This window comes from Aulostomus chinensis, chromosome 20, assembly GCF_037954235.1.
Source record: "Aulostomus chinensis isolate RoL2024-O1b breed Wild chromosome 20, RoL_Achi_v1.0, whole genome shotgun sequence".
Taxonomy (NCBI): domain Eukaryota; kingdom Metazoa; phylum Chordata; class Actinopteri; order Syngnathiformes; family Aulostomidae; genus Aulostomus; species Aulostomus chinensis.
The window spans coordinates 25,301,579-25,317,792 of record NC_141339.1 but is presented as its reverse complement, the minus strand read 5'-3'; the positions used below and the strand labels follow the sequence as shown (position 1 = coordinate 25,317,792).

The following is a 16,214-nucleotide window of genomic DNA, read 5'->3' as shown; positions in this document are numbered from 1 at the left end:
GGGGGCGTTGTGGCACACAATGAAAAGCGTAGTTGTCCGGGCTCGTCTGAGCCCGTTGGTCTGCTTTGGGCCAGACTGTTGAGAAGCTGCGTGGAGAAACTGCAAGGTAAGAAGCTTCCCAGAGACGTCGTTTCTGGAACAGACGGTATTGAGTACTTCAACAAGCTCAACGTACCAGCTCAGTTTGTATTGAATACTTCAAACTAAACTGAATTGATGAACTGTTATATTAATATCTTTAAATTAATTTTCGCATGTCAGATAAGTTGTATTTGTGCTCTTTTAAACGCATTAAATTAGTCAAAGGAACAACACTATGACTTTAACTGACTGTATTTTGCCAATAGTACTTTACTAGTAGTACTTCATACGGGCGTTGTATTTGTAGTCAGTAGTTTTACTTTCTTCCACACGGAACCAAAGTTCGACAACTTGTGCAGTACGGACATTTCCAGCATCAACCGGAAGTCACCGGAGCAAAACTTGCGATGGACACGCGCGTCGCAGAGTAGCGAAGGAAGCCGGAGCGATCAGCTGCTGTGACTTCGAACAAGATTGATCAGCTTATCGGAGGAAACATGGCCGCCAAACGTAAATGTGACGTCAGCGTCCCGGCGGAGGAAAGTGACCAGCTGCTCATCTGCCCGCTGTGAGTTCCAACAATTCTCGGCCAACGGTTCCCATGAACACATCACAAACAAACCAGTTCGTGGTCCCTGGCCAGTTCCGGCTGGTGAGCGGTTCCCGGCCGGTTCGTGGTACCTGGCTCACCCAATAGTAACTCGGAGCCACGTGCTTCGTGTGTAGCGAATTATCACTGCACGCGAGTGTTGGGTTTCAGTCAAGACTCCATTTGATGTTTACGTGGTTGTGAAGCACGTGGCTCCTTTTTTATGCCCATGAACGTGGAACAAAATTTACGAAGGAGAGTTGAGCTTGTTGTCAGAGTGAACCTGAGTGAGGCTATCGCCTGAGCGGATATGTGTGTGTGTGTCCAGGGGGGCAGGTCAGGAGGTCGGGCGGTCCTGCATCATCCTGGAGTTTAAGGGTAGAAAGATCATGGTAAGGGCGTTTTTGTTCCATCATTACATGTGACATGCTGTTACCGTGGCTACGTGTGTGGTGATGCGGGGTGCGTGTGTGTGTGTGCAGCTGGACTGTGGAATCCATCCGGGCCTGGAGGGGATGGACGCGCTGCCCTACATCGACCTGATCGACCCGGCAGAGATCGACCTGCTGCTCATCAGCCAGTCGGTTCATTTCTCATTAACTTGGTTCACACACGACTTGAAGGGTGAAGTCAGTCAATCTGAACAACCCACATCATAACACGTTTGCTCACAGGGTTGTGATTTTTAATAGCTTTGCTGTAGCTCCTGTTACTGATTCAAACACGCAAACGCCGTAACCTTTGGACAGACTGCAGCTCCGCCCTCCTCCCTCAGCTTCCACCTGGACCACTGTGGAGCTCTTCCTTGGTTCCTGCAGAAGACCAGCTTCAAGGGACGCACCTTCATGACCCATGCCACCAAGGCCATATACCGCTGGCTGCTGTCGGACTATGTCAAAGTCAGGTAGGGCCACATCCGTGTCAGGTAGGGCCACATCCCAGTCAGGTAGGGCCACATCCGTGTCAGGTAGGGCCACATCCCAGTCAGGTAGGGCCACATCCCAGTCAGGTAGGGCCACATCCCAGTCAGGTAGGAGCCACATCCGTGTCAGGTAGGGCCACATCCCAGTCAGGTAGGGCCACATCCCAGTCAGGTAGGAGCCACATCCGTGTCAGGTAGGGCCACATCCCAGTCAGGTAGGGCCACATCCCAGTCAGGTAGGGCCACATCCCAGTCAGGTAGGAGCCACATCCGTGTCAGGTAGGGCCACATCCCAGTCAGGTAGGGCCACATCCGTGTCAGGTAGGGCCACATCCCAGTCAGGTAGGGCCACATCCCAGTCAGGTAGGGCCACATCCGTGTCAGGTAGGGCCACATCCCAGTCAGGTAGGGCCACATCCCAGTCAGGTAGGGCCACATCCGTGTCAGGTAGGGCCACATCCCAGTCAGGTAGGGCCACATCCCAGTCAGGTAGGGCCACATCCCAGTCAGGTAGGGCCACATCCCAGTCAGGTAGGGCCACATCCCAGTCAGGTAGGGCCACATCCGTGTCAGGTAGGGCCACATCCGTGTCAGGTAGGGCCACATCCCAGTCAGGTAGGGCCACATCCGTGTCAGGTAGGGCCACATCCCAGTCAGGTAGGGCCACATCCCAGTCAGGTAGGAGCCACATCCGTGTCAGGTAGGGCCACATCCCAGTCAGGTAGGAGCCACATCCGTGTCAGGTAGGGCCACATCCCAGTCAGGTAGGGCCACATCCCAGTCAGGTAGGGCCACATCCCAGTCAGGTAGGGCCACATCCCAGTCAGGTAGGAGCCACATCCGTGTCAGGTAGGGCCACATCCCAGTCAGGTAGGGCCACATCCCAGTCAGGTAGGAGCCACATCCGTGTCAGGTAGGGCCACATCCCAGTCAGGTAGGGCCACATCCCAGTCAGGTAGGAGCCACATCCGTGTCAGGTAGGGCCACATCCCAGTCAGGTAGGGCCACATCCGTGTCAGGTAGGGCCACATCCGTGTCAGGTAGGGCCACATCCCAGTCAGGTAGGGCCACATCCCAGTCAGGTAGGAGCCACATCCCAGTCAGGTAGGGCCACATCCCAGTCAGGTAGGGCCACATCCCAGTCAGGTAGGAGCCACATCCCAGTCAGGTAGGAGCCACATCCCAGTCAGGTAGGAGCCACATCCGTGTCAGGTAGGGCCACATCCGTGTCAGGTAGGAGCCACATCCCAGTCAGGTAGGAGCCACATCCGTGTCAGGTAGGGCCACATCCGTGTCAGGTAGGGCCACATCCCAGTCAGGTAGGGCCACATCCCAGTCAGGTAGGGCCACATCCCAGTCAGGTAGGAGCCACATCCCAGTCAGGTAGGGCCACATCCCAGTCAGGTAGGGCCACATCCCAGTCAGGTAGGAGCCACATCCCAGTCAGGTAGGAGCCACATCCGTGTCAGGTAGGGCCACATCCCAGTCAGGTAGGGCCACATCCGTGTCAGGTAGGAGCCACATCCCAGTCAGGTAGGGCCACATCCGTGTCAGGTAGGGCCACATCCCAGTCAGGTAGGGCCACATCCCAGTCAGGTAGGGGTGCTATCAGATGACCCTCCAACCACGTGCTTCTGTTGCCGTAGTAACATCTCGGCCGACGACATGCTGTACACGGAGACGGACCTGGAGGAGAGCATGGAGAAGATCGAGACCATCAACTTCCACGAGGTGAAGGAAGTTGCCGGCATCAAGTTTTGGTGTTACCATGCTGGCCACGTCCTGGGGGCGGCCATGTTCATGATTGAGATCGCCGGAGTCAAGGTGAGCCTCTGGGGCCTGTGATGATGTTAATTTGTGTATTCATGTCCTGTGGGTCGTTGTGTGTAAGGATCCGTGTGTGTGTGTAGTTGTTGTACACAGGAGATTTCTCTCGCCAGGAGGACAGACACCTGATGGCGGCGGAGATCCCCAGCGTCAAACCTGACATCCTCATCACCGTCAGTATTCTGTCTTTCTCCCCCTCACAGCACAACACGTATTTGTCATCATGACATTGTTTCAGATGACATCACTAGTTAGTAGATCAGCTGATAGGAGCCTTGAAGTGACCATGAATCTGCGTCTGTGGCTCCATCAGGAGTCGACCTACGGGACTCACATCCACGAGAAGAGGGAGGAGAGGGAAGCTCGCTTCTGCAACACCGTCCACGACATTGTGAACCGCGAGGGCCGCTGCCTGATCCCCGTCTTCGCTCTGGGGCGAGCGCAGGAGCTGCTGCTCATCCTGGGTGAGACAACTCACGACGCACTTGTGACATCACAATGGGAGTCCTTTCATCAGACCCAAGTTGTCACGGAGACGACAGCTTAGTTTAGTTACAAGAAATTTTGTAATGTGGAGCATGATGACATCAGGATGGAAAAGATGCACAAAACTCAAGTGAAGTGCGTGTGCGTGTGCGTGTGCGACTCAGATGAGTACTGGCAGAACCACCCAGAGCTCCACGACATCCCCATCTACTACGCCTCGTCTCTGGCCAGGAAGTGCATGGCCGTCTACCAGACCTACATCAACGCCATGAATGACAAGATCCGCAAGGCCATCAACGTCAACAACCCCTTCGTCTTCAAGCACATCAGCAACCTGAAGGTCAGTTGGCTCCGCCCCTCCCATTGAACATGTCTGCCACATTCTTGTCATATTCCTTCACATTTGGTAAAAATGTTCACTTGGACTCAGAGAACTGATGAGGTCAGAGGTCAACCTACGGTAGATGAAACGCTGTCGTGACTAGTCGGCGGTGTGGTGCATCTGGGTAGAGCCGAAAATGTCTCATAGTTTGAATGTGCGTGTCAGAGCATGGACCACTTTGATGACATCGGCCCCAGCGTGGTGATGGCGTCCCCTGGGATGATGCAGAGCGGCTTGTCCCGGGAGTTGTTCGAGAGCTGGTGCACAGACAAGAGGAATGGCGTCATCATCGCTGGGTACTGTGTGGAGGGAACTCTTGCCAAGGTGACCGCCGCTCCTCCATCTGTGACTCACACCGACTCATGATGATGCTGAAGTAACAATATTGAGATGGCAATTTGTACAAAGTATGAAGTCATGATTTGTCAGGTCTGTTGCCATGACAACAAGCTAATAACATTTGACAATTACCAGATCAAACAGAAAGTTCGATCAGACTTGGTTGGGTGGGGTTCTTAGTGAGTGTGTGTGTGTGTGTGTGTGTGTGTGTGTGTGTGTGTGTGTGTGTGTGTGTGTGTGTGTGTGTCAGCACATCATGACAGAGCCTGATGAGATCACCACCATGTCGGGTCAGAAGCTTCCTCTCAAGATGTCGGTGGACTACATCTCCTTCTCAGCGCACACTGACTACCAGCAGACCAGCGAGTTCATCCGAGCGCTCAAACCTCCTCACGTGGTAATCACATGACCCCACCGCTGCCTATCACGTCCTACTCGACCTCCATTGGCAGACATATATTAGCACTCACGATCAGGGCGTAGCATCTCACGCAGAGATGATGTCATGACCGTAAAACAGGCAGCTGGTTCCTTTGGCACGTTGAGGGTTTTATGCAGCAAATTGTCAAACAAATGTTAGCATTAGCATTAGTTTCTACCTGTTGGTCTACTGCTTCATGACGTGGTCTCTGTCCTGTGCCCAGATCCTGGTCCACGGCGAGCAGAACGAAATGGCCCGCCTGAAGGCGGCGCTGATCCGTGAGTATGAAGACAACGATGAGGTTCACATCGAAGTCCACAACCCACGAAACACCGAGGCTGTCACGCTCAACTTCAGAGGAGAGAAACTGGCCAAGGTTCTACTCAGTTCTTCCTTGTTATTGTATGAACGCAAGTGTCTCCATGAGGGAGAAAGAGCAGGAACGTTCAGTGAGATTTGAGCAAACACGTCTGACACAAACATTGGTGCCTGGATCGACATGTTGGCCCTTAACTCCCAGCATGCTTTGCTGCAGGTGATGGGTTCCCTGGCAGACAGGAAGTGTGCTCAGGGTCAGCGGGTCTCTGGGATCCTTGTGAAACGGAACTTCAACTATCACATTCTGACGCCCTCTGACCTCTCCGGTCAGTGTCTGTGTGTGTGTCTGTGTGTGTGCGCATGTCTGTTTCTGTGAGGACATGAGCCTGAGAAGAGTGACATCATCTGATGACCTTAAATGTCTGTCAGTCTCAGAGCAGGGAATCTGGACAATTGGGAGCGGTGCTCATAGGGTGTTGATCTGAGACCTCAGGTGAAACCGTTTCATTCATCCATTCATCTGGTTACCGTGGTAACGCCTCTCTCTTCCTAGCAGAGCTGAGCATTGAAGCATAGCAGCATGTTAGTAGGTGATCAGAGATCAACATGTCCATAATCTTTATGTATGTAGTAAACGTGTGCAGCAGCAGGAGTCAAGTCAGGTTTATCAGTGTGGCTCCAAGTCCCAACCAAAGTTCTGTCCTGACTCTGTCCAAGTAGAGCAGGTCCAGCACCTCCCTCCTTCAATGAACCTCCACCCAACAATTCTCCATCAGCAGCACATCCTGCAACAGCAGCCACCAGAACCTTCCTTTACCAGCAGGAAGGTGGAGCAGATCCAGGATCAGTGGGGACGGAGAGAGAGCAGGAGAGCAGGACAGAGACAAAGACAGAGAATGGAGGAGGACAGAGAGATAGAAGGAAAGAGAGGGACAGAGATAAAGAGAGAGAGAAAGGAGGAGGGACTGATGGACAGAGACAAAGACAGAGAATGGAGGAGGACAGAGAGACAGAAGGAAAGAGAGGGACAGAGAGAAAGAGAGAGAGAAAGGAGGAGAGACTGATGGACAGAGACAAAGACAGAGAATGGAGGAAGACAGAGAGACAGAAGGAGAGAGAGGGACAGAGATAAAGAGGGAGAGAAAGGAGGGGAGACTGATGGACAGAGACAAAGACAGAGAGTGGAGGAAGACAGAGAGACAGAAGGAAAGAGAGAGAGAAAGGAGGGGAGACTGATGGACAGAGACAAAGACAGAGAATGGAGGAAGACAGAGAGACAGAAGGAAAGAGAGGGACAGAGATAAAGAGGGAGAGAAAGGAGGGGAGACTGATGGACAGAGACAAAAACAGAGAATGGAGGAAGACAGAGAGACAGAAGGAAAGAGAGAGAAAGGAGGAGAGACTGATGGACAGAGACAAAGACAGAGAATGGAGGAAGACAGAGAGACAGAAGGAGAGAGAGGGACAGAGATAAAGAGGGAGAGAAAGGAGGGGAGACTGATGGACAGAGACAAAGACAGAGAGTGGAGGAAGACAGAGAGACAGAAGGAAAGAGAGGGACAGAAGGAAAGAGAGAGAAAGGAGGGGAGACTGATGGACAGAGACAAAGACAGAGAATGGAGGAAGACAGAGAGACAGAAGGAAAGAGAGGGACAGAGATAAAAGGGAGAGAAAGGAGGGGAGACTGATGGACAGAGACAAAGACAGAGAATGGAGGAAGACAGAGAGACAGAAGGAAAGAGAGGGACAGAGATAAAGACAGAGAGAAAGGAGGAGAGACTGATGGACAGACGGGGACGTGAGCAGCTGGAGCCTCTCCAGGTCTGGAGCCTCCAGCAGCAGCAGTAGCTGCTCATCTTGGAGCTGCTGACTTAAATCAATCAAGCTGTTTATTTGGAGTTGGTTTTCCTGACACCTGCTGCTTCTTCACCTGAGGTCTGGGACCTGATGGCGCCCTAAGATGAGCACCGTACACTCAACACCGCCATTTTGTAAATGATGGAGTCATTAGAGCTCATTTTCTTGAGGTTGATGATGTCACAGATTTAGATTTTTCTCCTCCGTTTATTGACGTTACTAATGTTAAGTTTTCACCTTTCCATGCTAAATGCTAACATTGACGTTAGCTCGTGACGGCTTCATTTCTGCTCTTAAACAGACCTGGGTTGCTGAAAGTGACGCACATGTTCACTTCCTGAACTCTTCCTGACTTCCTGCGTGTGATTTCAGAATACACAGATCTGTGTATGGGCACGGTGACACAGACTCAGGCGCTCCCCTACACCGGACCCATCTCGCTACTGGTCAGTCAGCTGCGCAGCCTTGCTGGTGAGTCAAAGTGCCTCATACGTCCCTGCACTTTGGACAGCAGAAAACGTGACCTCTGACCCTTCTTCGGCGTCTTAGCGACAAATGACATACTGGCGTTGCAGCGTCAGAAAACCGTCAAATTCCAGATTAACCTTGTGTGTGTGTCTGTGTGTTCAGGGGATGTGGAGCAGGTGGAAGCTGAGAAGATCACAATTAGGGTCTTTAAGAGCATCACGCTGGTTCACGAGGCCGGGATGGTGCTGCTGGAGGTCTCTCTCTCTCTCTCTCTCTCTCTCTCTCTCTCTCTCTCTCCCCCCCCCCCTCCCCCATGTGCAGCTTCCACAGGCTGCAATAGGAGGATTTCTTGGCCTCCACAGGAACTAAATCACATTTCCATGCAGTGAATAATGGTTTTGTCCCAACCTGTGATTTCCTCTGAACCTCTGGGAACCCAAAGTAACGCCACATGATGCTTTTAAAATTATCAGGCGTGTAAATTTGGACCTCCTTGCCTGGGGCTGCACAAAATTCAAAATAGGCGCTAACTGCGACGCTAACGTTGCCTGCCGAAGCCCACATGACCACAACAGCCTTGCTGATGAGCTCGCCACTCAAGACTTCACCAGTTGTGAAAAAGCCTTGGAATCTGAATTGAAAACAACATTCAAGCAAACGCATTTACACATAACGACTTTGAATATTCATTTGAGTGGTAGTTGTTTGATATTTGAATTGTATTCATATGATGAAGTTGGTAGTCAAAGCTCTAACCCTCAGGTTTGTGAGTCATGAACGCTCACGTCAGTGTCCTCCAGAGCTCGTGGCGCCTCTGAGGTCACCAGCGTCAGAGCACAGGAGGGTTACGGAGGTTCTAAATACGGAAGAGGGAGGGTTTCACAAAATAGAAAGAAAACGAGGCTAAAATGAGTGCATGGGCAAGATGAGCAGCTGAACTGTGAGCTCATTGACCGGAGCACGTCGCTGTCACAGGTGTGATGTCATACATGATGGTAACCAGTGTTTTTACTGTAGCCTAGCTTGTTGCCTGCAAGGTGCCTCACCGACATCAAAGTAACTGACGGTAACAGGTGATATGATGTCCGGAGGCGTCTCAGGCTACAGGAAGCACACGTGTGTGACGCCATGTCTGACGTCCTCTCGAGACAACATCCATGTCAACAATGAGACAAATAATCAACTGAAATGTTTAAATGTCTCCTCAGTGGACGGCTAACCCGCTCAACGACATGTACGCCGACGCTATCACCACGGTGGTGCTGGAGGTCCAGTCAAACCCAAACGCCCAGAAGTGTCAGTCAACACAACACACGCCACCGTTCGATTGTTGACCAAAACTGAACAGTCCAACTAACATTCGTCTGTTTCAGTCGTTGAAGGCAGAAGAGAAACGTTTGAGATGGAGGTGTTCATGGAGCGGCTGGAGCTGATGCTGCAGTCAGTCCACACACACACACACACACACACACACACACACGGTCTTAATTTATTCCACAGGCTCCACCCACATGGCGTTGCCCACAAAATAAACCAACCTTCAGCAGAGCAACTGAAACAATCTGACAGTCTGTTTCAAATGGCGAATCGTTGGCATGATGCAGACTTTCACAACAACCACAATGTTTGTGCGTGTGTGTGTGCACGCAGCGACATGTTCGGAGGCGACTGTGTGAACTTCAGCGACAGTAAGAACCTGATGGTGACGGTGGACGGTGCCTCTGTGTCAGTGGACCCGGAGACCAGAGTGAGTACATCCTCCTCCAGTGGACTCCGTGACATCGTCATGCTACGCTAACTCTGTATTTTAGGTAGTAAGCTGGCAATCACAGGGGGCGGAGCTCCGTAGTTCAATATAAAACTCTACCTGCATGGTGACCTCTGACCTTGTTGGCAGGCTGTCATGTGTGCGGAGGACGAGTCTCTGAGGGAAATGGTTGAGGTCGCTGTCCATCGTCTGTATGATGCCCTGACGCCTGCCTTCTGATTGGCTGCTGCCACTCTGTCATTTGTTGCCTTTTTAACAAAGATGACTGTTGGAAATGGGATCCCCGAGGGATCTCAGTGGATCACTTTCATACTTGAATCATTTTGAAAAATGTTTACAGATCAGAATAAACATTTAACGTCTGACTTCCTGTTTCTTTAGAGATCAACTGACAAGTGTAAGGACAAATGTTCATCACGGGACATTAAGAATCATAACTTTATTGCTCAGCAGCGTTTGGACAGAATGACATGAACGCGGTTGGTAAGTCATTGACCTTTGACGGTTGAATCATCAGACTGAAACCAGAAGAGCGCCAATAAAAACAGGGACACCCAACAGATGCTGAAATAAAGACATTCAAGACAAAACATTTAGTCTGAGGAAACGCCCTCCTGCTCCAGCCATGCTCTCACCACTGATTGGTTACCACAGCCAAGGAGGTCATGTGATCAACAGCGGGATTAGGCCATAACTAACAGATGGTGATAAAAGTTGAGTCATGTGACCACGAAGGAAAGAAGAGCGTGAAGGAAGATGCCTGATTTTTTTGGGGGGGGGGGTGCACGCATCGGAACCACTAACATCAGGTGGTCTGGCACCTCCTGCTGGCCAGAAGACAGAATGCAGCTCTAAGGCACGAATGGCTTCACTGCTCTGAAGCTACGCCCACTTTCTCAAAGTTCATGGTAGATGAAATATAACATCTACAACCTGAAGTGTGCGCAGCTGCGTACACACACACACACACACAGCAATGCTCAGCACTGCGTCTCCTTGCTGTCAATCTGATGCTGCCGCTGCAGTCGGAGCAGCAACGCCTTCTCGCAGTGACCCGCCCTGCTTTTCTCTGTCAGGTCTTCAAAGGAGCGTGATGCTGAGCCCCTGGGCCGGCTGAACGCCTCCTGCAGCACCTCCTCATTCAGGTGAGAGTCAAAGCTGGGATCTTCTTCAATGGTTGCCATGCGGGGGCTGTCCATATGGGTGTGGCCAGTGGTAAGGGTGGGGTCAGAGTTTGAGACCAGAGATGCGATGGTCTGTTGGGGGTCGGATGGCTGGAAACGTGGGGTGGTGGATGTGGCAGAGAAGTTCGGAGGTTTGAAGATGCGAACGGATGCAGATTCCAGGCTGCTCAGGAGCTCGGCATTCTGGGAGAAAACACAAGAAACAACATCAAACAGCGAAGCAGACGCCATATTGATGGTCATTAACTGGAACAGTGTTTCAGCTGCTGACACAGAAGGCAATCACTGCCCCCGAGGCTCAGGACTGTGGAATGGCAACAACAAACCTACTGAGCTAAGTCGACATGGACTTCCTGATGACATCAGTGGCTGACGTCTGCGGCGTCGTGACATTGGTGTGAACTCAGCCGCTGTCTGAGGGAGGAGCATAAACATCCACTGACACAGGAGGAGAGGGGTACTCACGCTGGGGAAGAAGAGCGACTTGGTGGTCTGTTCGTACTGTTGGTCCAGCTTCTTGTCCTGAAACAGACAAAACCAGAAGAACTCAACATGAAAACAAAGGTGTGACCCTGCACCGATGGGGGCGTCGCCTCGGCGAGTAGCTTGTGGCCTTCATGTGTATGGTTGTGACATGAACGGTTCTTCTGTTCAGAGTGCGATAATGGCAGGTGAGACTCACCACGCAGTGGACCAGGATGCTGAAGGGAACCCAGAAGAGCAGTGAGAACGCCACCACCGAGCCCACGATGTTGTCAGCCAGGAACTTCCCAAAAGTGTTGATGTCCAGCTTGTCGATGAAGTCCCACAGACGCTCGACCACGTCCTGCACCTGCTTCATGCACTTCCCCTGCCAAGAGGTGCACATTAACCTTCCTGACCATAACCTGAACTCCTGCACGCAACACTGGACTCCGCCATCTTACCGCTCCGTCACAAAAGCCCACCGTGCAGGGCTTGCCTTTACGTAGGAACAGGAAGTGGCCTCTTGCATCCTGGTAGGGCGCACAAACACCACCACTGCTGCGGCAGCAGACTTTACACGACGAGTTGGTTTCTAGGAGACGAAAATGGACGGAAGGTAAAAAACAAAACAAAACAAGGATTCCAAATGCACCCCGATGACATTTAGTTTCCCGCCTCTGTCAGCAGTCGCTTACCGTTGCAGGCGCACGGCTGCAGCTTCAGCACAGCCTGGCAGAAGGGAATACACTCACCGTCCCGGCACTCGCCACGGTCCAGACAAACTGTTTTATCTGGCGCGTTCTCTGGCGGCGGGCACTCCTTACTGCTGCCTGATGAAACAAGTAGACTAAGTCACTTTTCAGGCCCGACGCCTTTCTGCTGTCCGGTCAATCAGAATTCCATTCAGAAAACTAGCATTGAGCAGCACTTTTGCCCCGACGACAGACCTGACAAATCCTGAACGGCTGTGACCTGTGCTGACCTGTGCAGTAGGAGCGTCCTTTACAGGTGGCGTTGATGGGCTCCTGGCACACCTCCCCTTTGGCCTCGAACTGGCAGTTTTTACAGCAGGCACTGTTCCTGTCACTGGACACAGCCAAGACGCCATCACCCACCACATCTACCACAACCGCCAGTATCCTCATTATTACCCGCTGCCTGTTAGTAGGGTAGCATCAAGCTAGCACATTAACACATCTGACTGTAAATAGCTGAGGTCATGTGACGCAAGGTTCTCTAACCCCGCCTCCAGGTGACCACCCAATATTCTGTACACATGTCTATAAAACCCTCCATCTGATAATTCAACCGTGACACCACGCCAGCGTGGAATATTGTCATGATGGAAATAATGGCGGAATGTTGGCGTGCATGTGAGCGTAGCTGCTGCTGCTACACAAGTGAAGAAGAAGAAATCGTCTAATTTAGAAAAGTGAGCGTGACAGGAAATGACCTCACAGCCTCACATGGTACCTGCTACACGCCAACATCCGTCCACGGATTCACTCCGTGTGAGCAAATCAAAGCAACACATGAGAAGATCAGGAATCTCAAGATGTCTAGTGGGTGGAGCTTAGAAAGCAGCTGACATGTAGCATTCCCCGATGCCGCTATTGTTCACCAGCATCCACTAACTTCACCAAGGTTCCAGACGGGCGGCGTACTTCCTGTCGGCTCAGTGGCGCCTGAGTGTTGGTGTAGTCTCTGACCTGCACTGAGCGTCCAGTCTAAGCCTGCAGTTGGCGGTGCAGCAGTGGTCTGAGTTGATGTGCAGCAGTCCGGGGTCACACTCCTCGCCCTCCTCTACCCGTGAGTTCCCGCACACATTGATGTTGCGCTCCTTGAAGCAGGACGCCGCCTTGAACCTCAGTCGCTTCACGATGGAGCGTTTACTGCAGTTGGAGAAGACCTGGACACACAGGAAGTACCATCGTGGCCGTCACGCCAGGATTCTCCCCGCCCTCTAAACACTGCGCTCATCTGATCGACATGAACAACATTCAAATAAACACATATTCAGCCAATCAGGATGCAGCACCTTGTTGTTGACGTGGTCTCCACTCACGGCGATGGGGTACATGACATACTTGCCCCCCTGGTCCTCTCTGGGGGCGCAGTACGGGATGTTGTCCGGGTCATGTTCAGCCCCGAAGTTGTGGCCAAGCTCATGAGTTGTCACAAGGTCGGCTTCCTGTCGTCACAAACACACAATTGCTTGAAACGCCGTCGTTAACTTCAGTGGAAAAGAAATGTGAATCAAAAATGCATCAGTTTCTCATCAAAAGTGTTTTGGCGCCAGTGCAGGATTGTGTCAACACGCCCTGGTGAGGCGGGACAAACACCAACGTCTGCAGCATCCACAGTGACTCGTGGATTGAGCGCCACACTCCTCGCCGCCCGTAAGCTCGTGTCATACTCACATTGTTTTCTTAACAAAAGAGTAAACTAAATGTGATGTGATTTGTCAGCTCCAGCACGCCGCATGCATTTACACTCCGCCCACCACGGGTGTGTTAACCTAATACTTTCCGACATTGGCTGAATGGGTGTGATGGCTAGTGACCGTCAGAGGCGAGGGCACAACCTTGGTGAGGATGGTCTTGCCGTAGTTCTTTGTGCTGGTCAGACCCGTGTTGAGGTAGATGAGGCGCTCGCTGGAGGACGGGCAGCCTGAAACAGGAAGATGTCCCAATTAAAAGTGACCTGCGAGTGTGACAGGACGCGATGAGGCAGGCAGACTCACCTTTAGAGCAGAGGCCGCCGGGGATGTCCGGCTTGGACGGAGCGACGTAAGCGAGGCCCAACGTGCCCTCGTCAAAGTCCTGGTAGGTGAAGAGGTGAGCCAGGCACACGTTGGACGCTTTCTCAGCGATGTCCACGCTGAACTGCTGTGAGGACGCCAGGAAGCAGAGGTCAGCACACAGGACATCAGGCGCGCTCGTTGATGAAAGCTTCAGACGCCAATGAACCTTTTGACAACAAAATACTTGCTGGGTGGATTTAACGATTCACGTCTTTAAGAGGAACCAAAGGCCCTGCAGGCAGCCACGGACATGAACACGTAACCAGCAACGAGCAGACGTGACCCCGGTTCTTGCTGCCACCAATAAACACAGATGTCCCAGCATGCTAGCTACCTCCAGCAGCCTCTTTACGTCCCAGACGTCTCTGCCCTCCACTGGACTTCCCTCCATGTTGAAGTGGCTTTTCCCTGGAGCGATGGGGGTGGGGCTCTTCTCAATGATGATCTGATGGCAGAACCACAGGAGCGCTGACAGAGGGCCGGTGGACACGTTTGACACTGATTTGCTGCTTCGCTTCTAAAATCTGAACCCTCAGCTGAAGAAAATGATTCGCACATTTAGGCAGAGACAACTTTGTAGCCCAAGACTCGTCGAGTGTGCTGAGACCCAGGATAGTTAGCTTAGCACGATGAAGGGTGGTGGGTAGGAAGTGTTAGCATCCAGTCACCCATTGTTGCAGCGTCCTCCTTTACCTGCTGGATTTGAACGCCGTAACCTGAGAACTCCTCGTCCCACGACGTGTTTCTGTAGATGTCGTCCACGCGATCAATCAGCTCGATCTGGAAAAACAGTCAGGAATGTCAGCGTCATACTCCGAGAACCCATCACACTCCTAGTTTATCATCGGCAGCAAACTCTGAGTGTGAGGAGCATCAGTGTGATGTCAGAGCGACACTGTGATGTCAGAGCGACACTGTGATGTCAGAGCGACACTGTGATGTCAGACACCAGGTAGTTGAGGGTTGTGCTCTCCTCCTCGCGGCCCATGTGCTTGAAGAAGCGATGGTCAGCCACCAGCAGTAGAGGACACGTGTTCTTCCTGTGATCGTGGAGCTGACGCTTCCTCCTCCCTGTTACGCCTGGCCACAACACACACACACACACAGACACACACACACACAGACGCACACACACACACACAGACGCACACACATACACAGACGCACACACATACACAGACACACACACATACACACAGACGCACACACATACACAGACACACACACACACAGACGCACACACACACAGACGCACACACACACAGACGCACACACACACAGACGCACACACATACACAGACACACACACACACAGACGCACACACACACAGACGCACACACATACACAGACACACACACAATCAGACGCACACACACACAGACGCACACACATACACACAGACGCACACACATACACAGACACACACACACACAGACGCACACACATACACAGACACACACACACACAGACACACACACACAGACGCACACACACACAGACGCACACACACACACAGACGCACACACACACAGACGCACACACACACAGACACACAGACGCACACACACACACAGACGCACACACACACAGACGCACACACACACAGACACACAGACGCACACACACACACAGACACACACACACACAGACGCACACACACACAGACGCACACACACACAGACGCACACACACACCTGGCTGTTAAAACAAACTTCCAGCTCCACCAATCATGATGCTTTTCTCGACTGGTGAACAGGCTGACCTTCAACCTCCCGCTCCTCCAACATGGCTCCCCTGACTCTGTCAGGGAGGAGGTGGTTCGGGTCAGAGGTCACGTAGCCACAGACGGATGGCTGGTGCAGGCGGCTGAGGTTCCTGATGTCCTCTGAACGATAGATCAGCAAACGACCATCTGGGGGCGCCGCTGTGAACCTCCAGAGAGGCTGAACAGAGGATAGCTGACGTTAGGTGAGTTTATTATCAATGCATCTGACACGTGACGATGGCGTTGCCGTTTCACCTCGATGATGTACTCCGCCTCATCTGTCAGGATGTGAGCAGAGAACTCGTGGTCGTCTAGATGAGCTTGCACACGAGAGTGCTCCTCCCCTGAGGGACCAACCGCAGCGTTAGAGGATCCACCCGCTCACGGAAAGCGAAACATCCGTCAGAAGCAGTGCTCTAAACCCTGACCCCTGACCCCGCCCCAGCGCTCAGAGTGACACCAGCTGCATTCACCCAACTCACAGGAAGTAGAAACATCCTGACACTTCCTGCTCCATCACGACAGCTCCTGGCTGCTG

The 16,214-nt window shown here is 52.2% G+C and overlaps 2 protein-coding genes across 4 annotated transcripts in view; one reads left to right on the top strand and one right to left on the bottom strand.

Annotated features, from left to right (window-relative positions):
- The first annotated feature begins 6 nt into the window (after positions 1–6).
- On the top strand, positions 7–9,817 carry LOC147243467 (cleavage and polyadenylation specificity factor subunit 3-like). 2 transcript variants are annotated; one of them, XM_086190301.1, is made up of 19 exons: positions 7–106; positions 424–649; positions 999–1,062; positions 1,153–1,250; positions 1,446–1,574; positions 3,239–3,416; positions 3,503–3,592; positions 3,733–3,883; positions 4,070–4,245; positions 4,453–4,611; positions 4,877–5,023; positions 5,271–5,423; positions 5,583–5,691; positions 7,595–7,693; positions 7,853–7,944; positions 8,899–8,986; positions 9,064–9,130; positions 9,341–9,437; positions 9,588–9,817. In XM_086190301.1, exons 2-19 carry the CDS (start codon positions 579–581, stop codon positions 9,675–9,677), a joined length of 2,058 nt encoding a protein of 685 aa, XP_086046427.1. In that variant the 5' UTR covers positions 7–106; positions 424–578; the 3' UTR covers positions 9,678–9,817. The 2 variants fall into 2 exon arrangements, with proteins under 2 accessions (XP_086046427.1, XP_086046428.1); XM_086190302.1 differs by having other exon boundaries at positions 91–106; positions 441–649.
- adam17b (ADAM metallopeptidase domain 17b) overlaps positions 9,220–16,214 on the bottom strand; it is a 9,447-nt gene continuing 2,452 nt past the window's right edge. Inside the window, exons 4-18 of one of the 2 annotated variants that reach the window (XM_086190299.1) lie at positions 15,932–16,020; positions 15,674–15,854; positions 14,860–14,990; positions 14,604–14,690; positions 14,245–14,355; positions 13,851–13,995; positions 13,692–13,777; positions 13,146–13,298; positions 12,817–13,016; positions 12,090–12,193; positions 11,803–11,937; positions 11,569–11,699; positions 11,325–11,492; positions 11,108–11,164; positions 9,220–10,825 (exon numbers count right to left, since the gene is read on the bottom strand). In XM_086190299.1, coding sequence (XP_086046425.1) covers positions 10,439–10,825; positions 11,108–11,164; positions 11,325–11,492; positions 11,569–11,699; positions 11,803–11,937; positions 12,090–12,193; positions 12,817–13,016; positions 13,146–13,298; positions 13,692–13,777; positions 13,851–13,995; positions 14,245–14,355; positions 14,604–14,690; positions 14,860–14,990; positions 15,674–15,854; positions 15,932–16,020 — 2,165 coding nt within the window. In that variant the 3' untranslated portion in view covers positions 9,220–10,438. Of the gene's footprint in view, positions 10,826–10,968; positions 11,165–11,324; positions 11,493–11,568; positions 11,700–11,802; positions 11,938–12,089; positions 12,194–12,816; positions 13,017–13,145; positions 13,299–13,691; positions 13,778–13,850; positions 13,996–14,244; positions 14,356–14,603; positions 14,691–14,859; positions 14,991–15,673; positions 15,855–15,931; positions 16,021–16,214 lie in introns of both variants that reach the window. The other variant, XM_086190300.1, reaches the window with a different exon arrangement.

Coding starts and splice junctions, on each gene's coding strand:
- LOC147243467 (XM_086190301.1), top strand. CDS start 579: ATGGCCGCCAAACGTAAATGTGACGTCAGCGTCCCGGCGGAGGAAAGT. Junction 1,251..1,445: donor GACCTGCTGCTCATCAGCCA/GTCGGTTCATTT, acceptor CTCCTCCCTCAG/CTTCCACCTGGACCACTGTG. Junction 1,575..3,238: donor TCGGACTATGTCAAAGTCAG/GTAGGGCCACAT, acceptor CTGTTGCCGTAG/TAACATCTCGGCCGACGACA.